Genomic DNA, 16,561 nt, shown 5'->3' with positions numbered 1-16,561 from the left:
ACACAAAAAAAAAGTGAAAGTAAACAGCTTCAAGTGACTAATGAGTGTGGCATCGTATTTACAGCCAAGTTGTGCTCCTCCTCGTACTCCTCCTCCTGTATCTTGCTCCGATCCTACTTCAGGATTCTCTAGAAGGTGCGCGGCTGGGAGCCAAAGCCCAGGCCGACGCCTCGCATAGTGTGTGTGGCCGCACGCGCCATCTCGTACTGCTGCTCCATGTTGGAAAACATGCGCTGGCGCTGTTCCACATCGGCGGGCACCCCTGCTCCTGGGCCCCCTGCAGCAGCGGCCGCCGCCGCCGCTACTGTCGCTTCGCCAGTACCAGCATCCTCGCCAGCTGCTCCCACAGAGCTGCCATTGCTGGCATCTCCCGGGTCGATGTGTTCCCGCCCGTCCGCTCCGTCATCTGCACTGCTTATGCCGGCACCGCCGGCGGCATTCTTGATGCCCATCAGACGCATAAACTTGGAAGCCACCTTTCCGTCCGAGTCCTGGGAGAAGTGCGCGTTGCCCCACTTGTTGGCCGGAGGATCGCTCTTCTTGGAGCCCCACAGCAACTTGCGCTTCTGCTGCTGCTCCGCGTACCGATTGGCATTGATGATGCCCGGATTGTAGTAGCTGGGCAGCTGGATGGGCTTCGCGGGCGACATCGCCTGGATGGGCGGCATGGTCAATATTGGGGGCATACCCAATGGCCTGATGGGGGCGTTGGTCACTGGCGGCACGGCCAGGGACATCAGTGAGGGTATAGTATTTGTTGAGTAGTTGGGCGTGGGCAGCAGTCCCCCGCCTCCTGTTCCGCCCTGAATGGCGGCCATAGCTTTCATAGCTGCCAAAGCGGCTGCTGAGGGCGGCCCGGAAAGCGGCTTGGGGAGCATCAGTCCAGTTCCAGAGGCACTGCCTGCACTCGCTGCCCCTTGATTGCCAGCACGGGACAGCAGCTTCTCGCCGCTTGGCTTCTTCTCATGCTCCAGCGGCGACCCGGAGCGGCTCCTCGAGTCGCGTGCCCGGTACTTGCGTGACGATGATGCTGAGTGCCTTATGCCTTTCCCTTTGCCTGTCCCAGCAGTTCCTGATGGCTGATGATGGCGGCGGCGAGTGGGCGATGTGCCTGTCGGCGTGCGGGATCTGGAACGCGAGCCGCGGCGCCGTCGACTGCGCTCGTCATAGGAGCGACGCTGAGATTTGTGCGCGGCTGCGTTGGCAGACGCGGATGTGGATGAGATGTGTGAGCGTGAGTTCTCGCTGTGGCGCTGATCCTTGCTGTGGTGCTGATGCCGTCCGCTGATATTTTCACGGCGGTGGTCTCCTCTTTCACGTTCGCGATCGCGATTACCATGGCGATCGCGGTCCTTGTCCTTGTCCTTGTCCCGATCTCGCTCACGCTCACGTTCTCGCTCCCGATCCTTGTCCTTATCCTTATCCCTGTGGCTCTGCTTAATCTCTTTGGTGCGATGGTGGCTCTAGAATGGAAACGTAACATACATACAATCATGAGAATATCTGCGATTAAGACGGCAAGGGGAAGCACTCACCTTGCTGTGATCCCTGTCCCTGTCACGTTCCTTGTCGCGGCTGCGGTCGAGGTCGCGCTTTTCCTTCTCCCTGTTGCGATCTCGGTCGCGCTCCTTTTCTTTCTCTTTCTCCTTTTCTTTCTCTTTCTCCTTTTCTTTCTCCTTCTCTTTTTCCTTTGCCCGCTCCTGGCGCTGGCGCTGTTGGGGCTCCTGCAACAAGAAGAGGAGGCAACCCACCAATGAAATGGTACACACATTAAATGAACGATCCAAAGGCGGGAAATTAAATCTAAGCTAGGGGGATCGGATCGGATCAATTGGCGGTGCGTCCTCTGGGCCTCTGGGCTCGCACCAGGACAGAATGCTCTGACTCAGGGCTTCTCTGGCGATTGGCGATTGGCGATTGGCGACTGACTGGCTAAGAGAATTAATTATTCTATTTGCTTTTTGATCACTTTGGTTTTGGGTTATACTCACATTCGTGCCGGTCGATCTCTCTCTCTCTCTCTATCTTTCTCTCAATCTCTTTTCCGACACCTCATTCGGTTCGGTTCAGTGGGTGGGTGGTGGTGGTGGTGGTGGTGGTGGGGGTGGATATGAGGGTATGTTTGTTCGTGTTCGTGTGCGTCTGTGTTCGCGTGCGGATGCGGATGCGGGTGTGTGCGTGTGGGTTTTGTGTTGGGTGCGATCCAGGAGTTCGATTGATTGGAAACTCTTGGAAACCTCGGACGCGTCACACACCCCGCAGCCACAGGACACAGGCCACAGGACACAGGACACCGGCCAAAGGCCACAGGCCACACCACAACTCTAATATCTATGAAACTGAACGGAGCTGTCATCGTCGCGTCATCGATGCAATCGATCGATCAATCAATCGAACCAATCAATCGTCTGGGTCAGACGTCGTAGGTCAAGTTTTGAGATAATTTTTCTTTTCTTTTCTTGTTTATGTTTTTGTTTTTGCTTCTGTTTCTGTCTGTGTTTTTTGGGTTTGGTTTCGGTTTGGTTTCGGTTTTGTTTCGGTTTCGTTTACACAATAACAACAATAATGATAATAATAAAATGGTAGATTTTAGTCATTTAAATATTAAGTGGCATTAAAAGTTGTAGTAGACTTATCTAAGCTGTCCAGCCACACACACCACTCGGTCCGCCACGGTGTCCACTGTACGGTGCACCAAATACAGACGGACGACCCTATCGTATACGGATGCCAATGCCCCCCCCCTTGCAGAGAGCGAGCACAGAGCACAGAGGGGTGTACCCTAATTCTAATGCCTAATCGGGTTCGACAACTGACATCTGGCATAGCCATGCGAAATATCGCTGCTCAACGACTGGCTGGCTGTATTGTATCGGAAAACTATGTCATGTAGGTGCCATGGGAACCGCATCGATATCCAAATATTTATGCAAGGGTCTATCCAAAGCCTTCGGTCCACCGAAGAATGCCTTGCTTGCTGGGCTATTCATTTGGAAACGTTCAAGACAGTGCCAGCGGCAGGGCGGACACCCTCAGAGGATTGGGAGCGAATGTGAGAATGCGGTAGATCGTTCAGATCGATGGCTATACAGGCGGAGGACATATGGAAATCTATTTTCCGAGCATTGGCCATCCGTTGCCACCCCCATGCACTTATGCAGCTACACACACATATTTCAATAATGAACATTTGTCTAGAAATCGATTTATGGAAACGTCATTATTACCTTATCAATGGTTCTGCTGTTGTTCGACTGGCGACTGCGACTACGAGCTGCGAGTGCGAGTGCGCGTGCGAGTGATGCTCCTGTGAGGTTGCTTCCCGCCGGGGGCCACCGTGGACGCTGGCTGCGGCGCCAGTTGCGGTGTACTTTTCCGTCTCTTGGACTTTTCACTGGCGCTGCTGCTGCTACTGCTGCTGCTACCGCTGCTGCTACCGCTGCTGCTGCCGCTGCTACTGCTGCCACTGCTGCTGCTGCCGCTACCGCTGCTGCTGCTGCTACTACTACTGCTGCTGCTAGAGCGTCGGCGCTGGCGCTGGCGTTGCTGCTTCTTGCTGTTGTTGTTGCTGCTGCTGCTGCTGCCTTCGTTGTTGTTCTTTTTGGCCTTATGCTGATGCTTTACGGCGGTTGCAGCGGCTTTTGCAGAAGCAACGGTGGCAGCGGTGACTGCCACTGCCAAAGCAGCTGATCTCGTTGGTTGTGGTGGTGGTGCCTAGGGGAATTTTTCAACTATTCAGAAACACAGCAAATTCGTATTATTTTACTAAAGCACTAGGATACAACTACATAAGTAGAGAGGTGGACAGTACGGTTGGAGTTTCGGTTTTGGGTTTGAATGTGGGTTTGGATGCGGATGTGGGGACTCTTGGGAATGGAACAAATATTTATAGTACGGAAGTTCTTCTAGTTATATGTACTATTTCTGGTTTTCTTCTTTTTTCTTTTTTAGTTCATTTTGGATATCGGTTTTTCACACACACACACACACACACACACCATGCACCTGGTACAAATGGATGTACAACGCACGCCTCTGGTAAAATGTGTACACAAAATGAGCCCTGGCGTTCGATTTTAGTGCATTTTTTCAGCTTCTTCCAGTAATTGTATATTGACATATTTACCCGTATTTGATAGCCAGCTTCGTCTTGATCATCTTCGCTGCTATAGTTGACCAGAGCCTCCATTATTTGGCCTTCTGGAAACGTTTAAGCGCCGAAATTGGGATCCAAAAATTTATTGAATCGCTTGAGGCCCAACCAGTGTGACCGCGGATTTGTCGATCAAATATACCGCCTGACCCTCAGAAATATAGCGAAATTAAGCTTGTCAATATCAAAATATACCGTAAATATACTGACCGACATGACATTTTGATATTCGTTTAAATACTAAAATTGACATTGGCACTAGAAGTAATGGCTAGCATTGCTCTCCCGCTTAAACGTACCGATATACCGTAAAAATACCCTCGAATCAATTTCGATATCAAAATATAGCGGAAAGTATTTAATATCAGTGGGGCTATCGTCACTGAACAGTGAGAAGTGTGCACAAACGACAAGTCCAGCTCCTTTTACAGCACTGGCACTACCCTTTTTGGCGGCACTAATTTGAAACTCGAATAATATTGAATTATTTATTGTATCTCGCGTAGATCATGTGTAATAGAATTCGGTCTGTTATATCTATCAACGATTCTGCGGTTTTGGCAACGGTGGAAAATTTTGTCTGCTCAGATTCAGAATTTCCTCTGTCGGTTCACTGAAAGGTTCTTCCATACTTGCGAGTGTCTCTGCTAGGGTCTTGTACTGAATCGAGAATCGAAAAGAGCAGCTTAATAAACAAAAGTGAACCACCAATTCATTTTATTGTTGAAAGTTCACCTGCGCTGGCGGCTTCCAGTTGGCGCTGGCGGTGGCTTCTTCTTGCCTGCATCGCATTATTAAATCTTTCTGCCCGTGCGGGAACGCATCGAACGTCATTATAGCATCTGAAGTTTGGTTATTTGTATACGGCGGTGGGTGGTGGTTCCATCTCGACCTCGATCTCTGGATGCACTGCCTACGCCACTGTCCCTGATCCTGCATCTGGTGTTCCTGGTATTGCTGGTGTCCCTGGTGGTGTTGCTGCTCCTGCAGCTGCTGCTGCTGCTGCTGCCATTGATTTTGTCGCTCTTGCTGCCAATAAAAGTGCTGCCAATACCACTGCTGCTGACGCTGCTGCTGCCACCCATTGTGTTGCTGCTGCTGCTGCTGCTGCTGCTGCTGCTGCGGTGGCCATTGGTGCCAGTGCCAGTGCCACTGCCAGCTCTGCCAAGGCGGCTGATGGTGATACGTGTTGTACACTGGATGGTAGGGCATTGTCATTTGCACGGGCGGCTCCAGCGTGCCCCTGTAGCACCAGCCCTCGGGCAGATTGTAGAAATGCTCGTCAAACAGGGCGTACAGGGTGGCCCCGAGCAGCAGCTCCCGCGAGGCCCCCACCGGAAAGTATTCGAGGCTGGTAATCATCTCGATCTGTCTGCTGTTCTCCAGCCAGTTCCAGTTGCTGCAGCAGCCACTGACGACCGGATCGAAGACAGCCCGCTGCTGCAGCTGCAGTAGCATTTGCTCCTTCTGCCTGATCAACTCGAGCAGCTCCATCAGCTTTGCCTGCTGCCTCTCGTCCGGATTCACATGCGCCTCATCCATCTCCTCCATCAGGGTCTCCAGCTGCTGAGTCTCCTGTCCGAACTGTCCGAACTGTGGGTGCTGCATGGGCTGATGCTGGACGTGTTCAGATGGTGGATGCGGATGCTGCTGGCGGTGGATGGGCCGCCACTGATCGCCAGTGCTCGTGTTGTAGTTGTATGGACGTGGCTCGAAGCCACTGTTGGGTGGGCCACGGCCATGGTACCGACTGGCAAAGTGCTGGTTCGCTTGATCCTGCGGATGGTGATGGTAGTGGCGCTCTCGCTCCACCTGATAGATGGGCACCTGTCCGTTGGCGTTGGGCCTTCCCAATGGCGAACTCATGTCCCAGGGCTTGGCACGACCCCGCTGCTGCTGGCTGCCACAGTACGTGGGATGTGTGGGATGTCTGGCGTCTCTGTTTATTCCCTGCTGCTGCTGCTGCTGCTGCTGGTGGTGGTGGTAATTTCCGCGCCAGACTGGACCGTTTTCCTGTCCCTTCTCTAGTCGGTTGCTTGGGCCGTTCTCCGTGCCACCCAACGATATATTTATGATGAAATACACGCTCTGGCTTTGGTCCATGGTTGGATTCTGACGCGCTGCCATGGCAATCCTGCGCCGAGCACTCTGCGTCTCGAAGCCAACCGGCTTCAGTGTCAGTTCACTTCGTTGGTCGTTGGCTTCTTGGTCCTGGTCCTGGTCCTGGTCCAACTTGGACTGCACTTTATTCCGCCATATCTTGACTGCTCCTCCGCCTCCACCGCCCCATGTATAGCCATCTATCAGCAGACCGAAGATCAGCGGCAGCGAGACGCTGCTGGATGGCAGAGTATGTGGATGGGGCCCGTGAATGCGATTGCCTGGGTGTGGCCTCTGATTGGCGTGCCTATTGGGACCAGCGATGGGGCACGGTGGTGGCACGGACCTACTGATGCCTGGTGTCTTGTCTGGCCTTGTCTTGGACGGGGGTTTCGCCTTGCCACCGGCAGCTTTGCAGTCCAGCTCCTCGAAGTTGAAGAAGTTGTTCAAGGTCAGGGGCTTGATGCGGTTGTAGTAGTAGAGGGCGTTCTCCTCCCCGATGGATATGCGTATGCGCTGCCCACTGCTGGCCCCGGAGCCACTCTGCCACCGCTGCACCACAATGGGTCTGTTCTGGCTGCTGCTGTTCTCCCGCGGCCAATCTGGATGTGTTACACGACGAGCCATGGCCGAGGCTGCGTCATTCTCCTGCAACAAGTAAAGGGGGAAAAGGCTCAAATCAATTACATATATTTCTGCCCAGTAGCTTTTGTGCTCTGCTCTGCTCGGCTTGCCACCCAGGGTTGTCACCTGTCCAAAGATCTCTGGCTGTGGCTGCTTTAACAACAGAACTCCGCTCTCGATCCTTGAACAATGGAAGACTGCAGTGGCACGGCACGGCACTGCACTCCACTGTCTGTTCCTTGTCTGTAGTCCGAGTCTGAGCAGTGGATTCGAAGATTCGAACGCTCGAAGCTCTTTTGAGCGCGGCTTGCCAACACTGCTGGAAAACAGCCAAACAAAGAGACTCGCCTCGCGGCTCGGCTCGGCTAGAGAAAGACCTTCTTCGATTCGGACAGAGCACAACAGAACAGAGCAGAACGGAACAGAACAGAACAGAACAGAGGCAAAACCGAGAACGGGATCGGGATCGGGAAACACTTATCTAAGGCCAAGGCTGCGATCGCAAACTTTTTCAAGCTAACTAACTGCAATCAAATGATGATATCGAGGTAGGGTAAAGAATAATAATAACAATGGCAGACTGTTTGACTCGCCGGACTGTTTATGGATCGAATTTCATTACCCGAGACCCGAGACAAGTGCGTCGTCCCCTCCACCCTCCCAAAACCCACCCCCCAAAACACCCACAGTTGCCGCCCATTCAGCGAAATCAGCGAAATTGCCGGGCTTCAGATGAATGGAAGGTGGGTGGCTGGCTCATCGCCGAGGGTCCATTCCGTTCCGTCTTGGGGTCTTTTGTTTATCAGCTTGACTATTTGTTTATGCTACTGATGGGTCAGTCGATTCCCCAGACTGGCTTTGTCATGTTACATATACATACAAACATACATACATACATACATACATACATGTATGTATGCACTTACATTTCGGATTCATCGGCATGGCGCCCCTGCAGCGGTCCCCTCGATTGCTGGAAGGAGTTCATGATGTTGCTGTCCCAGGTAGAGCTTTGGACGCACAAGATTGAGGCTGGGATAGCGCTGCCCGTGGTTGTGCAGTGTCCGTGTCGCGACTACAAATGGACTGTGGGCTTTCCATAGGCTGCTGCTCCCCTGCGACTAAGCCTGTCCCTGTTCCGGCAGCAGCCAGCAGCTGTGAATTTTGGCCCATGGAAGGAGTCTGTGTAGTCCTGGTGCACTGGCGGATGTTGTAGAGGATTGTCCAGTACCCGGGCGGTTGGCTGTGGGCAATAGGACCTGCGTTGAAGCACTTAATGCCTTACAGGATGGGAGCCGCCTTAACCCTGTCCGTGATTTGATCTGCCTCTATAGATCCGCAACCGAGAAAACAAAAAAGGTAAGACGCGGCTAATGAAATGAAGTCGTCTTGCTGCGGGTAATGAACCAGTTACCATCACTGAGAGTCGATCCTGGAGGTCAGATGGCGGGTGCTGGCCATTGCCGGCACCCATTCTGGCCCACTCTGGCCGCCTCCTGCTTGCACTCTGGCACTCCGGCAGCCGTCTGAGGCCCTCTGTGGCTGCTGGCGCTTTCGTTTCGCTATAAACTTCATTGCTGCTGGAGATCACCGCAGATGTCGGTGTGTGTGTGTGGTGGCTAGGAGGAGGCAGAAAACAGATGGTACGGCACGCAACGCCGAAAGTGGGACGCGGACGAGTTGTTGCCTGATTGAAGGCCCAGAGTTGTTCTTACTCCCAAAAAAAAGGCAGAAACCCTTGATTTTCTGTTTCTCTACAAAAAATTAAAGTCTGAATCGAAGTTTGTATGCTGCTCGCATCTATATTTATTTTTTTACACCGCTGAACGAGCATTGGGATTTGGCGACTTTGGTAAATCTATAGGTAAGGCACGCCATATACCATATAAATATATACATACCGCACATACACAAAGAAATATATACATATATATATATATATATCAAAACATCCATATAATTCATAAATGATGTTTCCTTTTTAAATCTCCAGCGGCGAAATGGAAAGCAATTACAAATTTATCTGCATTCGATTTTGTCGCTGGAGAGTTTAGCAGTTTTTTCGGATTTTACAAACATTTAAGGTTTTTGTAGCACGAATTCGGTAAAAGTTTGGTTATGTTAAGTGTACTCCATTTTGAGCACACTCTCACACACATATGCACTCACATTTGTGCACTTGAAAATGTCAGTTTACCGTGACTGATACGCGTTGGAATCAAACTGAATCTCTTCAATACATCACAATCATAATCCTTTTTTGCACAACAACAGCTGAGACACATTAATTGTGAGACAATTTAATGTATAACAGTTGTATTTTATATTAAATTGATCAAAAAAAATACAGGATAAAATTTGAAAAAAGCGGAAGTCAAAGAAGACTAATATCAGTGAGTTAACCGAATTAGAACTATGTATATATGTAAATAGTATCTGGCTATATCTATATATGTACTATGTAGCTGTAAACATTGAATTAAAAAATATTATCCCCCAGAAAAGACGCAGGCGTGAGCCACTCTGTCTGCCGTTCGCATAATCGGTTCTTCCCTTTTTGGCAAGTTCGTTTTTTTTCTATTTCTCTTTATCTCTCTCCTGCGTTCTTTTGTCGCGACGCCATTTTATGTACCGGAAAAAAATTGAATAAAAGGGCCAGTGTTGAGCAGTCTGAGTTAGTTTTAGCACTGACATCGGCATCGGTGAATTAGCAAGTTCGAGGCCTCAGTTTAACTTAAATATTTATCAACCATCACTCGTAATTTTCCACATTGATCTCGGCCATTAAATTTCTCGGTTAAAAGTGAATACATATGTACATTAGTATAAAATAGCACATGAAAGTCAAATTTTGAGGAATGGCAATGGTAATTTCAGTAATGGCTGTGCAGAGAGCAAAGAAAAAAGCATTTCCTATTCGTTCCGTTGAATAACTTTATGTGTTTGAATATTAGAACAAGAGAAATTGTACAATTTGCATTGACAATCGCTATTTTCCTGATTTTTCTTTTATTTATGGATTTTTAGTGCATACTATGTACTAGCTGCACAAAGCGCTTTCACGTTTTCTTGGTTTCGCGAAACGGGCACACTGCCGTCGTGAAGCGCCAATTCTTAGGCCCCAAAATTATTTTTGAAGAACTGCGTAATATTTAGATATAATTGGGCAGCTACACTGCTGCAAAAGTGTGTACGATGTCCGAAGAAAGCGACTATTTGTTAGCCCTCCGTCTAAGCTATGAACTGAACGGAGAAGACGGCATACAACACAAGAGTCGTCTGGTAAGTTGCGGCACGAAGTTAAAATTTACCAGAACTTGCTGAATATTCCCATTTGTGCATATGTTTTTAGGACTCGCAGCCAGCCAAATCGGCGGCATCGCAAGATGACGACTATATCTTGGCTCTTAAGCTACAGGCCGAGGAACAGGGCGAGAGCTCCGAACCGACCGACGACCTGGACGGCAGCATTCAGTTTGTTTATCCATCAAAACAGACGGTAAGGGTTGGTCGTACTCATTCAACTGATTGCAATATAGAAACAACACTTCAAACACCTTTAGAATGCGTTGGTCGAGAGCTCGCCAAAGCGCCTTGCAAGCGCCGTGAATCACGAGGAGGACTACCTGAATCAGACCAGCAATCTGGTACATTCCGACTGGGAAATTCTGGATCCCACACCCAACATCTTCTCTATGTTCGTGCGCTTCGACGAGAAATTCTTCAAGAAGCGCTTGGGCGGCGTCGTGCTGGAGTGGAGCAAGCGCATGTTCTCGTGCGCTGGGATCTGCTATCTTCGCAGCAACAGATACACCAAGGAGATTACAATACGGCTAAGCGAGCCGCTGCTCAAGCTGCGTCCGCGCAAGGACCTCGTAGAAACTCTGTTGGTGAGTCGCCCCGCCTCACCACGAACAAGCAGCTTTTGCAACCATTCTTGTCTCTTGTTCTGTGCAGCATGAAATGATCCATGCCTATTGCTACATGATGAACATACGCGAGGGCAACGGCGGCCATGGCCCGAACTTCAAGCGGTTCATGAACACCATCAACCAGGTGGCCGGCACCAACATCTCTGTCTATCACACCTTCCACGATGAGGTGGAGATGTATAAAACTCACGTGTGGCGCTGCTCGGGCATTTGCCAGAACCGCCATCCGTTCCGTGGCTGGGTTAAGCGCACCTCGAACCGCGCCCCAGGGCCCAATGATCAGTGGTGGGAGAAGCACACAATCGAATGCGGCGGAACCTTTCACAAGGTTAGCGAGCCAGAAAAATCCAAGCCGGTGAAGTCTAAAGCTGAGAAACCAATGCGCAAGCCCACTGCCAAAAAGGATCCGTCTCTCAGTGGGGATATACGCAACTATATCGTCAATCCGCCCGCCAAGAGGCAGGCAATCGAGTCAAACGTGTCCAACTTGGTCGGCTCAGTTCCGCCCACTTCATACCCGGGACAGAGTCACAATCCGTTTTCAATGCCCGCCAGCAGCAAGCTGCCGACCAAGTCCAATATCTGGGGCATGGCGGATCTCAACAACAGCGGGGACGAGAAGAAGAACAATACCGCAATTTTCAAAGAAAACTTCTTGACTGGCGAAGGCAACACTCTGTCGGGGGAGACGGCTGCGCCTCCAACTGCGGGAGGATCCTCGACCAGCGATTCAGCCTTTGTGCGCAACATTTGGCAGAAGCGCTTTAATAATGAGTCAACTATGAAAAATCCTAAGGAGAAGGAGAGCGAGACCGAAACCGAGAATACCACTGGAAAGCGTCCCCATAGCTACGTGGATGATAGTCCTATGCTGTCCTGGGAGTCCTATGATGAAGACGTGATGGTGGCGGAGGATATTACGCCCACAGTCCTGATCCTGAGCAGCGATGACGAAGCGGATGGCAATGAACACGCAAAGGTCAGCAACTCAACTTTATTTGCAAGTGGCATAAGCAGCCAGGAGAGGACGCGCAAGATCAAGGAGGAGGTGATGTCCGACGAGTCGCGGAACTTTGACGATGATGAAATCGTGCTCATTGACGATGAATACGATGACGAGCAGCAGACAGACAACCTTGATAGCAGTCTGGTGGCGGCCACCGAGTTGGCCGACCAGTCCGTCATAGACGACTTGTTCGGGGTGGATACCCTGCTGGCAGAGTTCCAGCTGCAGAACGATGTCGTGCCGACTGGATCGCGGGTCAAGAACAATTTAAACAACGATATTGTGGCCTGCCCCATCTGCTTTGGAAGAATTAAACGCTCGCAATTGTCGAATCATTTCGAAGGGTGCTTCATCACCAACACAGTGGAGCCGCCCTCCTTCAAGCCGAAGCAGCCTAAGCCTCGCGGCAAGCCATCGACAGGTACAAAACGAGTCTCCTCAAAGCAATTGTTGCGCAACGCTGGCTACACCGATGCTGAGATAGCCCCGCTCAACCTGAGCACATCCAGCGATTCGGCCCATAACGTTACCAGCGATGAGGAACTAACACCGCGCCAGATGCGTCAGCGCAGTCTATTCAAAAAGACCGTTTCGTGCCCCAAGTGCGGCCAGGAGTTGCTCGGCCACCAAATGGAGGCCCATCGCAGCCTCTGCGCCGAGAAGCGCCGCCGCTAGAATATATTGTTACCTATTATTATTCCAAATATTCGACAAACACATATAATATTTACATTTGTATACATACATTGAATGTTAAGCCCTCTCATTTTGTTTGTACCCATCCTTTTTTTTTTTTTTTTTTCTACCTACGTTAAATAAATCATCACAAGCATTAAAAGTGGTTAAAAGAGTCGTCCAAAGTAGCGCAGGTTGGGCCGGTCCTCGTAGCGCTTTGCCAGGCCCGGCCAATGCACTACGAACATGTCCACAAATGGCAGCAGGAGACGCCCGCTCATCGAGAGCGTCTCCACCCGGCAGAAGCTTTCCACGAACACGATGCGGCTGTTGGCGGGCAGGCGGCCAAGTAGGCGCCACATGTAGGCAGCATAGCAGTAGGGCACACATGTGCCAGGACCGTTGCAGAGCACCAGCTGGGGGCGGTCCCGCCAGATGAGCCAGCAGCTCCAAAGCAGGGCGTAAAAGATGGTGAATACGCTGCTCAGCCAGCTTTGGCCTACGCTGCGACTCCGTGGCACCCGCAGGAAGTTATCAGTGCCGGATTGCCCCAGAGCGGCATGCAGTTGACGATCCGAGTTCTCATCATTGTTGGCAACAATGAATCGAATTGGTTGGTACTCGTCACTCTGGAGGAGGAGGGCCTTGGTGATCTTGCACATCTCGGCCGTGTGGCCACCAGAGCCAAGTATCACATAAGTGGGATGCACGGCTTCTTTTGTGGACATAATCTTCTCGTGAATTCAAAGCCAAGCCCTAATCCAAACAATGGTATGTAGTAGAGCTGTCGAACCATCGAGTAGCTATCCGATACTATCGACGGTTTTGCGACTATCATGATAATATCGAGCTACAGTTGTTGCGCTTCTGATATGTTTGGATTGGCTGCTCTAAAATACGAAGACAAATTTGTAAACAAATCGACAGGTGGCATCTAATTTTTACAATGGACAAGCTCTAAAAGATTTCAATGGTTTTTTAATAATTATTTGAGCCCGATACTATTACGATAGTATCGATTTTTTTTTTCAAAACATTCAAAACTATCGATGGCTCAACTATCAATCGTTTGACAGCTCTACGGGATATGTTTTGCATTTCCGTTTTCAACTTTAAGTGCAGCATGTCTCCTGGAGCGCTTCCGTTTTTCCGCCGCCGCGGCGTTAGTTGTAGGCATGTCATCCTCGCTAAGAGTTGCCAGGATGGTCACGGGAGTTGGTCGTAGCAATCCTTACAGAGTGGCATATAGGGCGCAGTTCTGGATTTATGCTCACAAGTGTGACCATAAATCCAGAACTGCGTCAATCCTTACACGTGCGCAGCTTGAACGGGTATCGCTCGCGGACCACATGGCACACACCCAGCAACTCTTAGCAAGGATGCCATGCCCACAACTAGCGCGGCGTCGGCGGAAAAACGGAAGCGCTCCAAACCACCGCCAGCGGCACAGCCTGTCACACAGTCATCGCAAATCATATATTTGAGCGTTGACGATGATCCCAACTCGAACCTGAGCTTGAATGCTGTGAATGGGACGCGGTCGCCACACATCCAGCCGATACCCAGGCGACGCCCGTTGCTTCACCTGAATAAGGCGGCCATGGATATCTACTTGGCAGGGACCACGGGCGGATAATACACACACTCCAGCCAAGTAAACCAGAAATGCGTTAGATATAAGAGCGAATCCGATTCCGAATCCCCCGTAAAGATGAGAGCCCCTGGCTTGCTGCTTGCCTATGCTCTAATCAGCGCCTGCTGCTTGGCGCTTTGTGCCGCCTGCTCCTCGCGTCCCATGCCCAGGCACCGTCCGGAGGCGCCGCCCAGCACAGAGGGACCCGGAGGTGAATCTGGAGCCGTGCCAACACTGCCACCGGATAATGTGGCCATAACGACGCCGCGGCCGAACATCACCTTTCCCACCTTCAAGTGCCCGCACACATATGCGGCCTGGTACTGCCTGAACGATGCCACCTGGCTGTCAGAACGATGGCATGGACGAGGTGGATGGCCGCAAGCCGTTGTGATCAGCCTGACTTCCGTTCGCACCATGCCGGATCCTCTCGCTGGAGGAGGCCCACTACCAGGCGCTGGTCTCCAATCACCGCCCTAGGCACTGCAATTAATGCAACATTTAACATTTATTTTTCTGAATGTCTAATTTTTATTTTTAATTTAACTTGATTTAACGCCCGCCACACGCGTAAACTATTAACGTTAATAAAAGCGAGAACAAAGCGAAACGAAACGAAAGAGCCTAACTTTTAACTAAACAAAAACGTTGTTATTTCTTAATTGTTAAGTAAATTATAAATGGGAGAGTTAAAAGGCATGCAGCTATCACTAATTGAATCACCATACTAATCCCAGCCATCCATATTTCTGTTGCATCTTCCAGTCATGCCGCACAACAATCAAAATTCCGACGATGATCAGCTGGGACCACCCAAGGCCGATTTCAGTGCACCGCCGCCATACGAGGCTAATGTGGGACCACACGGCACGCTGCCGACTCAGATGCATTCACTGTCGCTGACCACGCATGTCAGCGGGCATGAGATGGGTGCCCAGATGCAGCTGCAGGGCGGCGAGTTGGTGGGACAGTTGCCCACATACGAGGAGGTTCAGATGGAGAAGTCGCTAAATGGAGAGCTGCCGCCTGCCTTTCTGACGCTACCCTCGAACCAACAGTTGTCGCCACCGCCTAATCCACTGCTGCCGCCCAATCCGCTGCGTGATGGTGCGGCTGCAGTGCGTGCCGCCCAGCCGGCGTTGACGTTCATCGCCATCGATGCCAGTGATCCGGAGAACAGTCTCTCGACCACCGACAACTGGCTGGGCACGGACATCATGTTCATTACGGCCTTCATTGTGGCCTTTCTGTTCAACTGGATCGGCTTCCTGATGCTCACCTGTTTCTGTCACACAATCGCCGCCCGGTATGGCGCCCTCTCCGGCTTCGGCCTGTCGCTGGCCAAATGGACGTTGATTGTAAAGCACTCGACGGATCTGGCCTCCCACGAGAACTCCTGGCTGTGGTGGTTGATCTGCGCCTTTGGCTTTCTGATTAGCATACGCGCCCTCATCCAGTATGTGGCCATCAAGCGGTCGTGGCGCCTCCTCTCGGCCTCGGCCCAGGAACGGTTGCTATTCTTCTACTAGGTGCGTCGCCTGTCGCGGTTGCCATGTAAATACGTTAGATATACGAAGACAGAGAGAGAGAGAGAGGTAGCAAGAGCAAGAAGTTTGGAATCGGCGTCCCAGGAGAGGCAGACGTTGCGTATGACCCCAACCATCCTTCCGAAAAGCCTAATCCTTATCCTAATCCTAATCCGATCAGTCCTTCAGCGCATAACACACACACACACCCCAAAACCAATATCGATGCGAACTTATTCTGGGTTAGTGTTTTCTCTAGTTAATCAGTTAAATAGCACAACTTAGTCCACGGATCCCATAGATGTAGCATTAAACAAAAACAAAACAAAAACGTTAACTAAATGTGTGTTGAGCTAGCAGTGTGGAGGCGGGTGGTGCAGGAGCCACCTGCCACCTGCAAACCAATTGAATCTAAATGTAAATGTATGTGAATGTGTTAATGGATATCTCTCACCTGTATTACGCGTAGCTGGTTTACACCAAGCCCAATACCCCGATCCCATCCCTTAGGCCAGCTAGTGGCGCCACCGAGCAAAACATACACCAAAAACAACAACAACAAAAGAGCAACCAGAAGGAATGAAAGAAAAGTAAGATTTTTGTTTATCCTACTTTACGCTGTGGTACTTAATTAATTAACTACACAAAAGCCAGCAGTAATACGGAATGCTAAACACACAAAACAACTATTGCTATTATATACATATGTATGTACGATTATTGCCTATTATAACGTTTACAATTAATACGTTTAATCCCTTTGTATGTAAATTATACAGTGCATATGCATTGTAAAGAGCGCATCCTCCATTGTCCCCACACACAGGAGATGCGTCAGTTTTATGCAAATTCAATAAAAGTAAAATGAAGTCATTCAAATCCAGCGCGGTCTTCTTGTATGTTTGGAATTAA

General features: G+C 50.4%; 6 protein-coding genes across 8 annotated transcripts; 2 read left to right on the top strand and 4 right to left on the bottom strand.

Moving 5' to 3' along the window:
- Positions 1-128: 128 nt before the first annotated feature.
- On the bottom strand, positions 129-2,356 carry LOC111070429 (arginine/serine-rich coiled-coil protein 2). Its single transcript, XM_041596100.1, has 3 exons — positions 2,256-2,356; positions 1,536-1,605; positions 129-1,463 (listed from the first exon to the last, which is right to left on the bottom strand). Exons 1-3 carry the CDS (start codon positions 2,354-2,356, stop codon positions 129-131), a joined length of 1,506 nt encoding a protein of 501 aa, XP_041452034.1.
- Positions 2,357-3,538: 1,182 nt separating this feature from the next.
- LOC121405469 lies at positions 3,539-4,290 on the bottom strand. 2 transcript variants are annotated; one of them, XM_041596168.1, is made up of 2 exons: positions 4,127-4,290; positions 3,539-3,731 (listed from the first exon to the last, which is right to left on the bottom strand). In XM_041596168.1, the coding sequence occupies exons 1-2, from the start codon at positions 4,187-4,189 to the stop codon at positions 3,621-3,623; spliced, it is 174 nt and encodes a 57-aa protein (XP_041452102.1). In that variant the 5' UTR covers positions 4,190-4,290; the 3' UTR covers positions 3,539-3,620. The 2 variants fall into 2 exon arrangements, 1 of the variants encoding a protein (XP_041452102.1); XR_005968587.1 differs by having other exon boundaries at positions 3,626-3,714; positions 4,127-4,215.
- Positions 4,291-4,669: 379 nt separating this feature from the next.
- Positions 4,670-5,258, bottom strand: LOC111070428. The gene is made up of 2 exons (XM_022360952.2): positions 4,889-5,258; positions 4,670-4,813 (listed from the first exon to the last, which is right to left on the bottom strand). The coding sequence occupies exons 1-2, from the start codon at positions 5,090-5,092 to the stop codon at positions 4,694-4,696; spliced, it is 324 nt and encodes a 107-aa protein (XP_022216644.2). The 5' UTR covers positions 5,093-5,258; the 3' UTR covers positions 4,670-4,693.
- Positions 5,259-8,652: 3,394 nt separating this feature from the next.
- On the top strand, positions 8,653-12,610 carry LOC111070427 (DNA-dependent metalloprotease SPRTN). 2 transcript variants are annotated; one of them, XM_022360950.2, is made up of 5 exons: positions 8,653-8,741; positions 9,905-10,159; positions 10,230-10,376; positions 10,441-10,767; positions 10,835-12,610. In XM_022360950.2, exons 2-5 carry the CDS (start codon positions 10,073-10,075, stop codon positions 12,488-12,490), a joined length of 2,217 nt encoding a protein of 738 aa, XP_022216642.2. In that variant the 5' UTR covers positions 8,653-8,741; positions 9,905-10,072; the 3' UTR covers positions 12,491-12,610. The 2 variants fall into 2 exon arrangements, with proteins under 2 accessions (XP_022216642.2, XP_022216640.2); XM_022360948.2 differs by lacking the exon at positions 8,653-8,741 and adding an exon at positions 9,571-9,744.
- On the bottom strand, positions 12,606-13,292 carry LOC111070434 (UDP-N-acetylglucosamine transferase subunit ALG14 homolog). The gene has a single exon (XM_022360962.2). It carries the CDS (start codon positions 13,216-13,218, stop codon positions 12,658-12,660), a length of 561 nt encoding a protein of 186 aa, XP_022216654.2. The 5' UTR covers positions 13,219-13,292; the 3' UTR covers positions 12,606-12,657.
- A 1,551-nt stretch (positions 13,293-14,843) lies between these two features.
- LOC111070432 (NEDD4 family-interacting protein 1-like) lies at positions 14,844-16,522 on the top strand. Its single transcript, XM_022360955.2, has one exon. The coding sequence runs from the start codon at positions 14,891-14,893 to the stop codon at positions 15,650-15,652; it is 762 nt and encodes a 253-aa protein (XP_022216647.2). The 5' UTR covers positions 14,844-14,890; the 3' UTR covers positions 15,653-16,522.
- Positions 16,523-16,561: the final 39 nt, after the last annotated feature.

This window comes from Drosophila obscura, unplaced genomic scaffold (assembly GCF_018151105.1).
Source record: "Drosophila obscura isolate BZ-5 IFL unplaced genomic scaffold, ASM1815110v1 contig_96, whole genome shotgun sequence".
NCBI classification, from domain to species: Eukaryota; Metazoa; Arthropoda; class Insecta; order Diptera; family Drosophilidae; genus Drosophila; species Drosophila obscura.
The sequence above is the reverse complement of the archived record's forward strand: the minus strand, read 5'-3'. Positions and strand labels throughout refer to the sequence as shown.

Coding starts and splice junctions, on each gene's coding strand:
- LOC111070432 (XM_022360955.2), top strand. CDS start 14,891: ATGCCGCACAACAATCAAAATTCCGACGATGATCAGCTGGGACCACCC.
- LOC121405469 (XM_041596168.1), bottom strand. CDS start 4,189: ATGGAGGCTCTGGTCAACTATAGCAGCGAAGATGATCAAGACGAAGCT. Junction 3,732..4,126: donor AAGCTGGCTATCAAATACGG/GTAAATATGTCA, acceptor GTTTCTGAATAG/TTGAAAAATTCCCCTAGGCA.
- LOC111070427 (XM_022360950.2), top strand. CDS start 10,073: ATGTCCGAAGAAAGCGACTATTTGTTAGCCCTCCGTCTAAGCTATGAA. Junction 10,160..10,229: donor TACAACACAAGAGTCGTCTG/GTAAGTTGCGGC, acceptor ATATGTTTTTAG/GACTCGCAGCCAGCCAAATC. Junction 10,768..10,834: donor ACCTCGTAGAAACTCTGTTG/GTGAGTCGCCCC, acceptor TGTTCTGTGCAG/CATGAAATGATCCATGCCTA.
- LOC111070429 (XM_041596100.1), bottom strand. CDS start 2,356: ATGACAGCTCCGTTCAGTTTCATAGATATTAGAGTTGTGGTGTGGCCT. Junction 1,606..2,255: donor CTGTGTCCTGTGGCTGCGGG/GTGTGTGACGCG, acceptor AGATCGCAACAG/GGAGAAGGAAAAGCGCGACC. Junction 1,464..1,535: donor GGGACAGGGATCACAGCAAG/GTGAGTGCTTCC, acceptor TTTCCATTCTAG/AGCCACCATCGCACCAAAGA.
- LOC111070434 (XM_022360962.2), bottom strand. CDS start 13,218: ATGTCCACAAAAGAAGCCGTGCATCCCACTTATGTGATACTTGGCTCT.
- LOC111070428 (XM_022360952.2), bottom strand. CDS start 5,092: ATGCAGGATCAGGGACAGTGGCGTAGGCAGTGCATCCAGAGATCGAGG. Junction 4,814..4,888: donor ACTGGAAGCCGCCAGCGCAG/GTGAACTTTCAA, acceptor TTCTCGATTCAG/TACAAGACCCTAGCAGAGAC.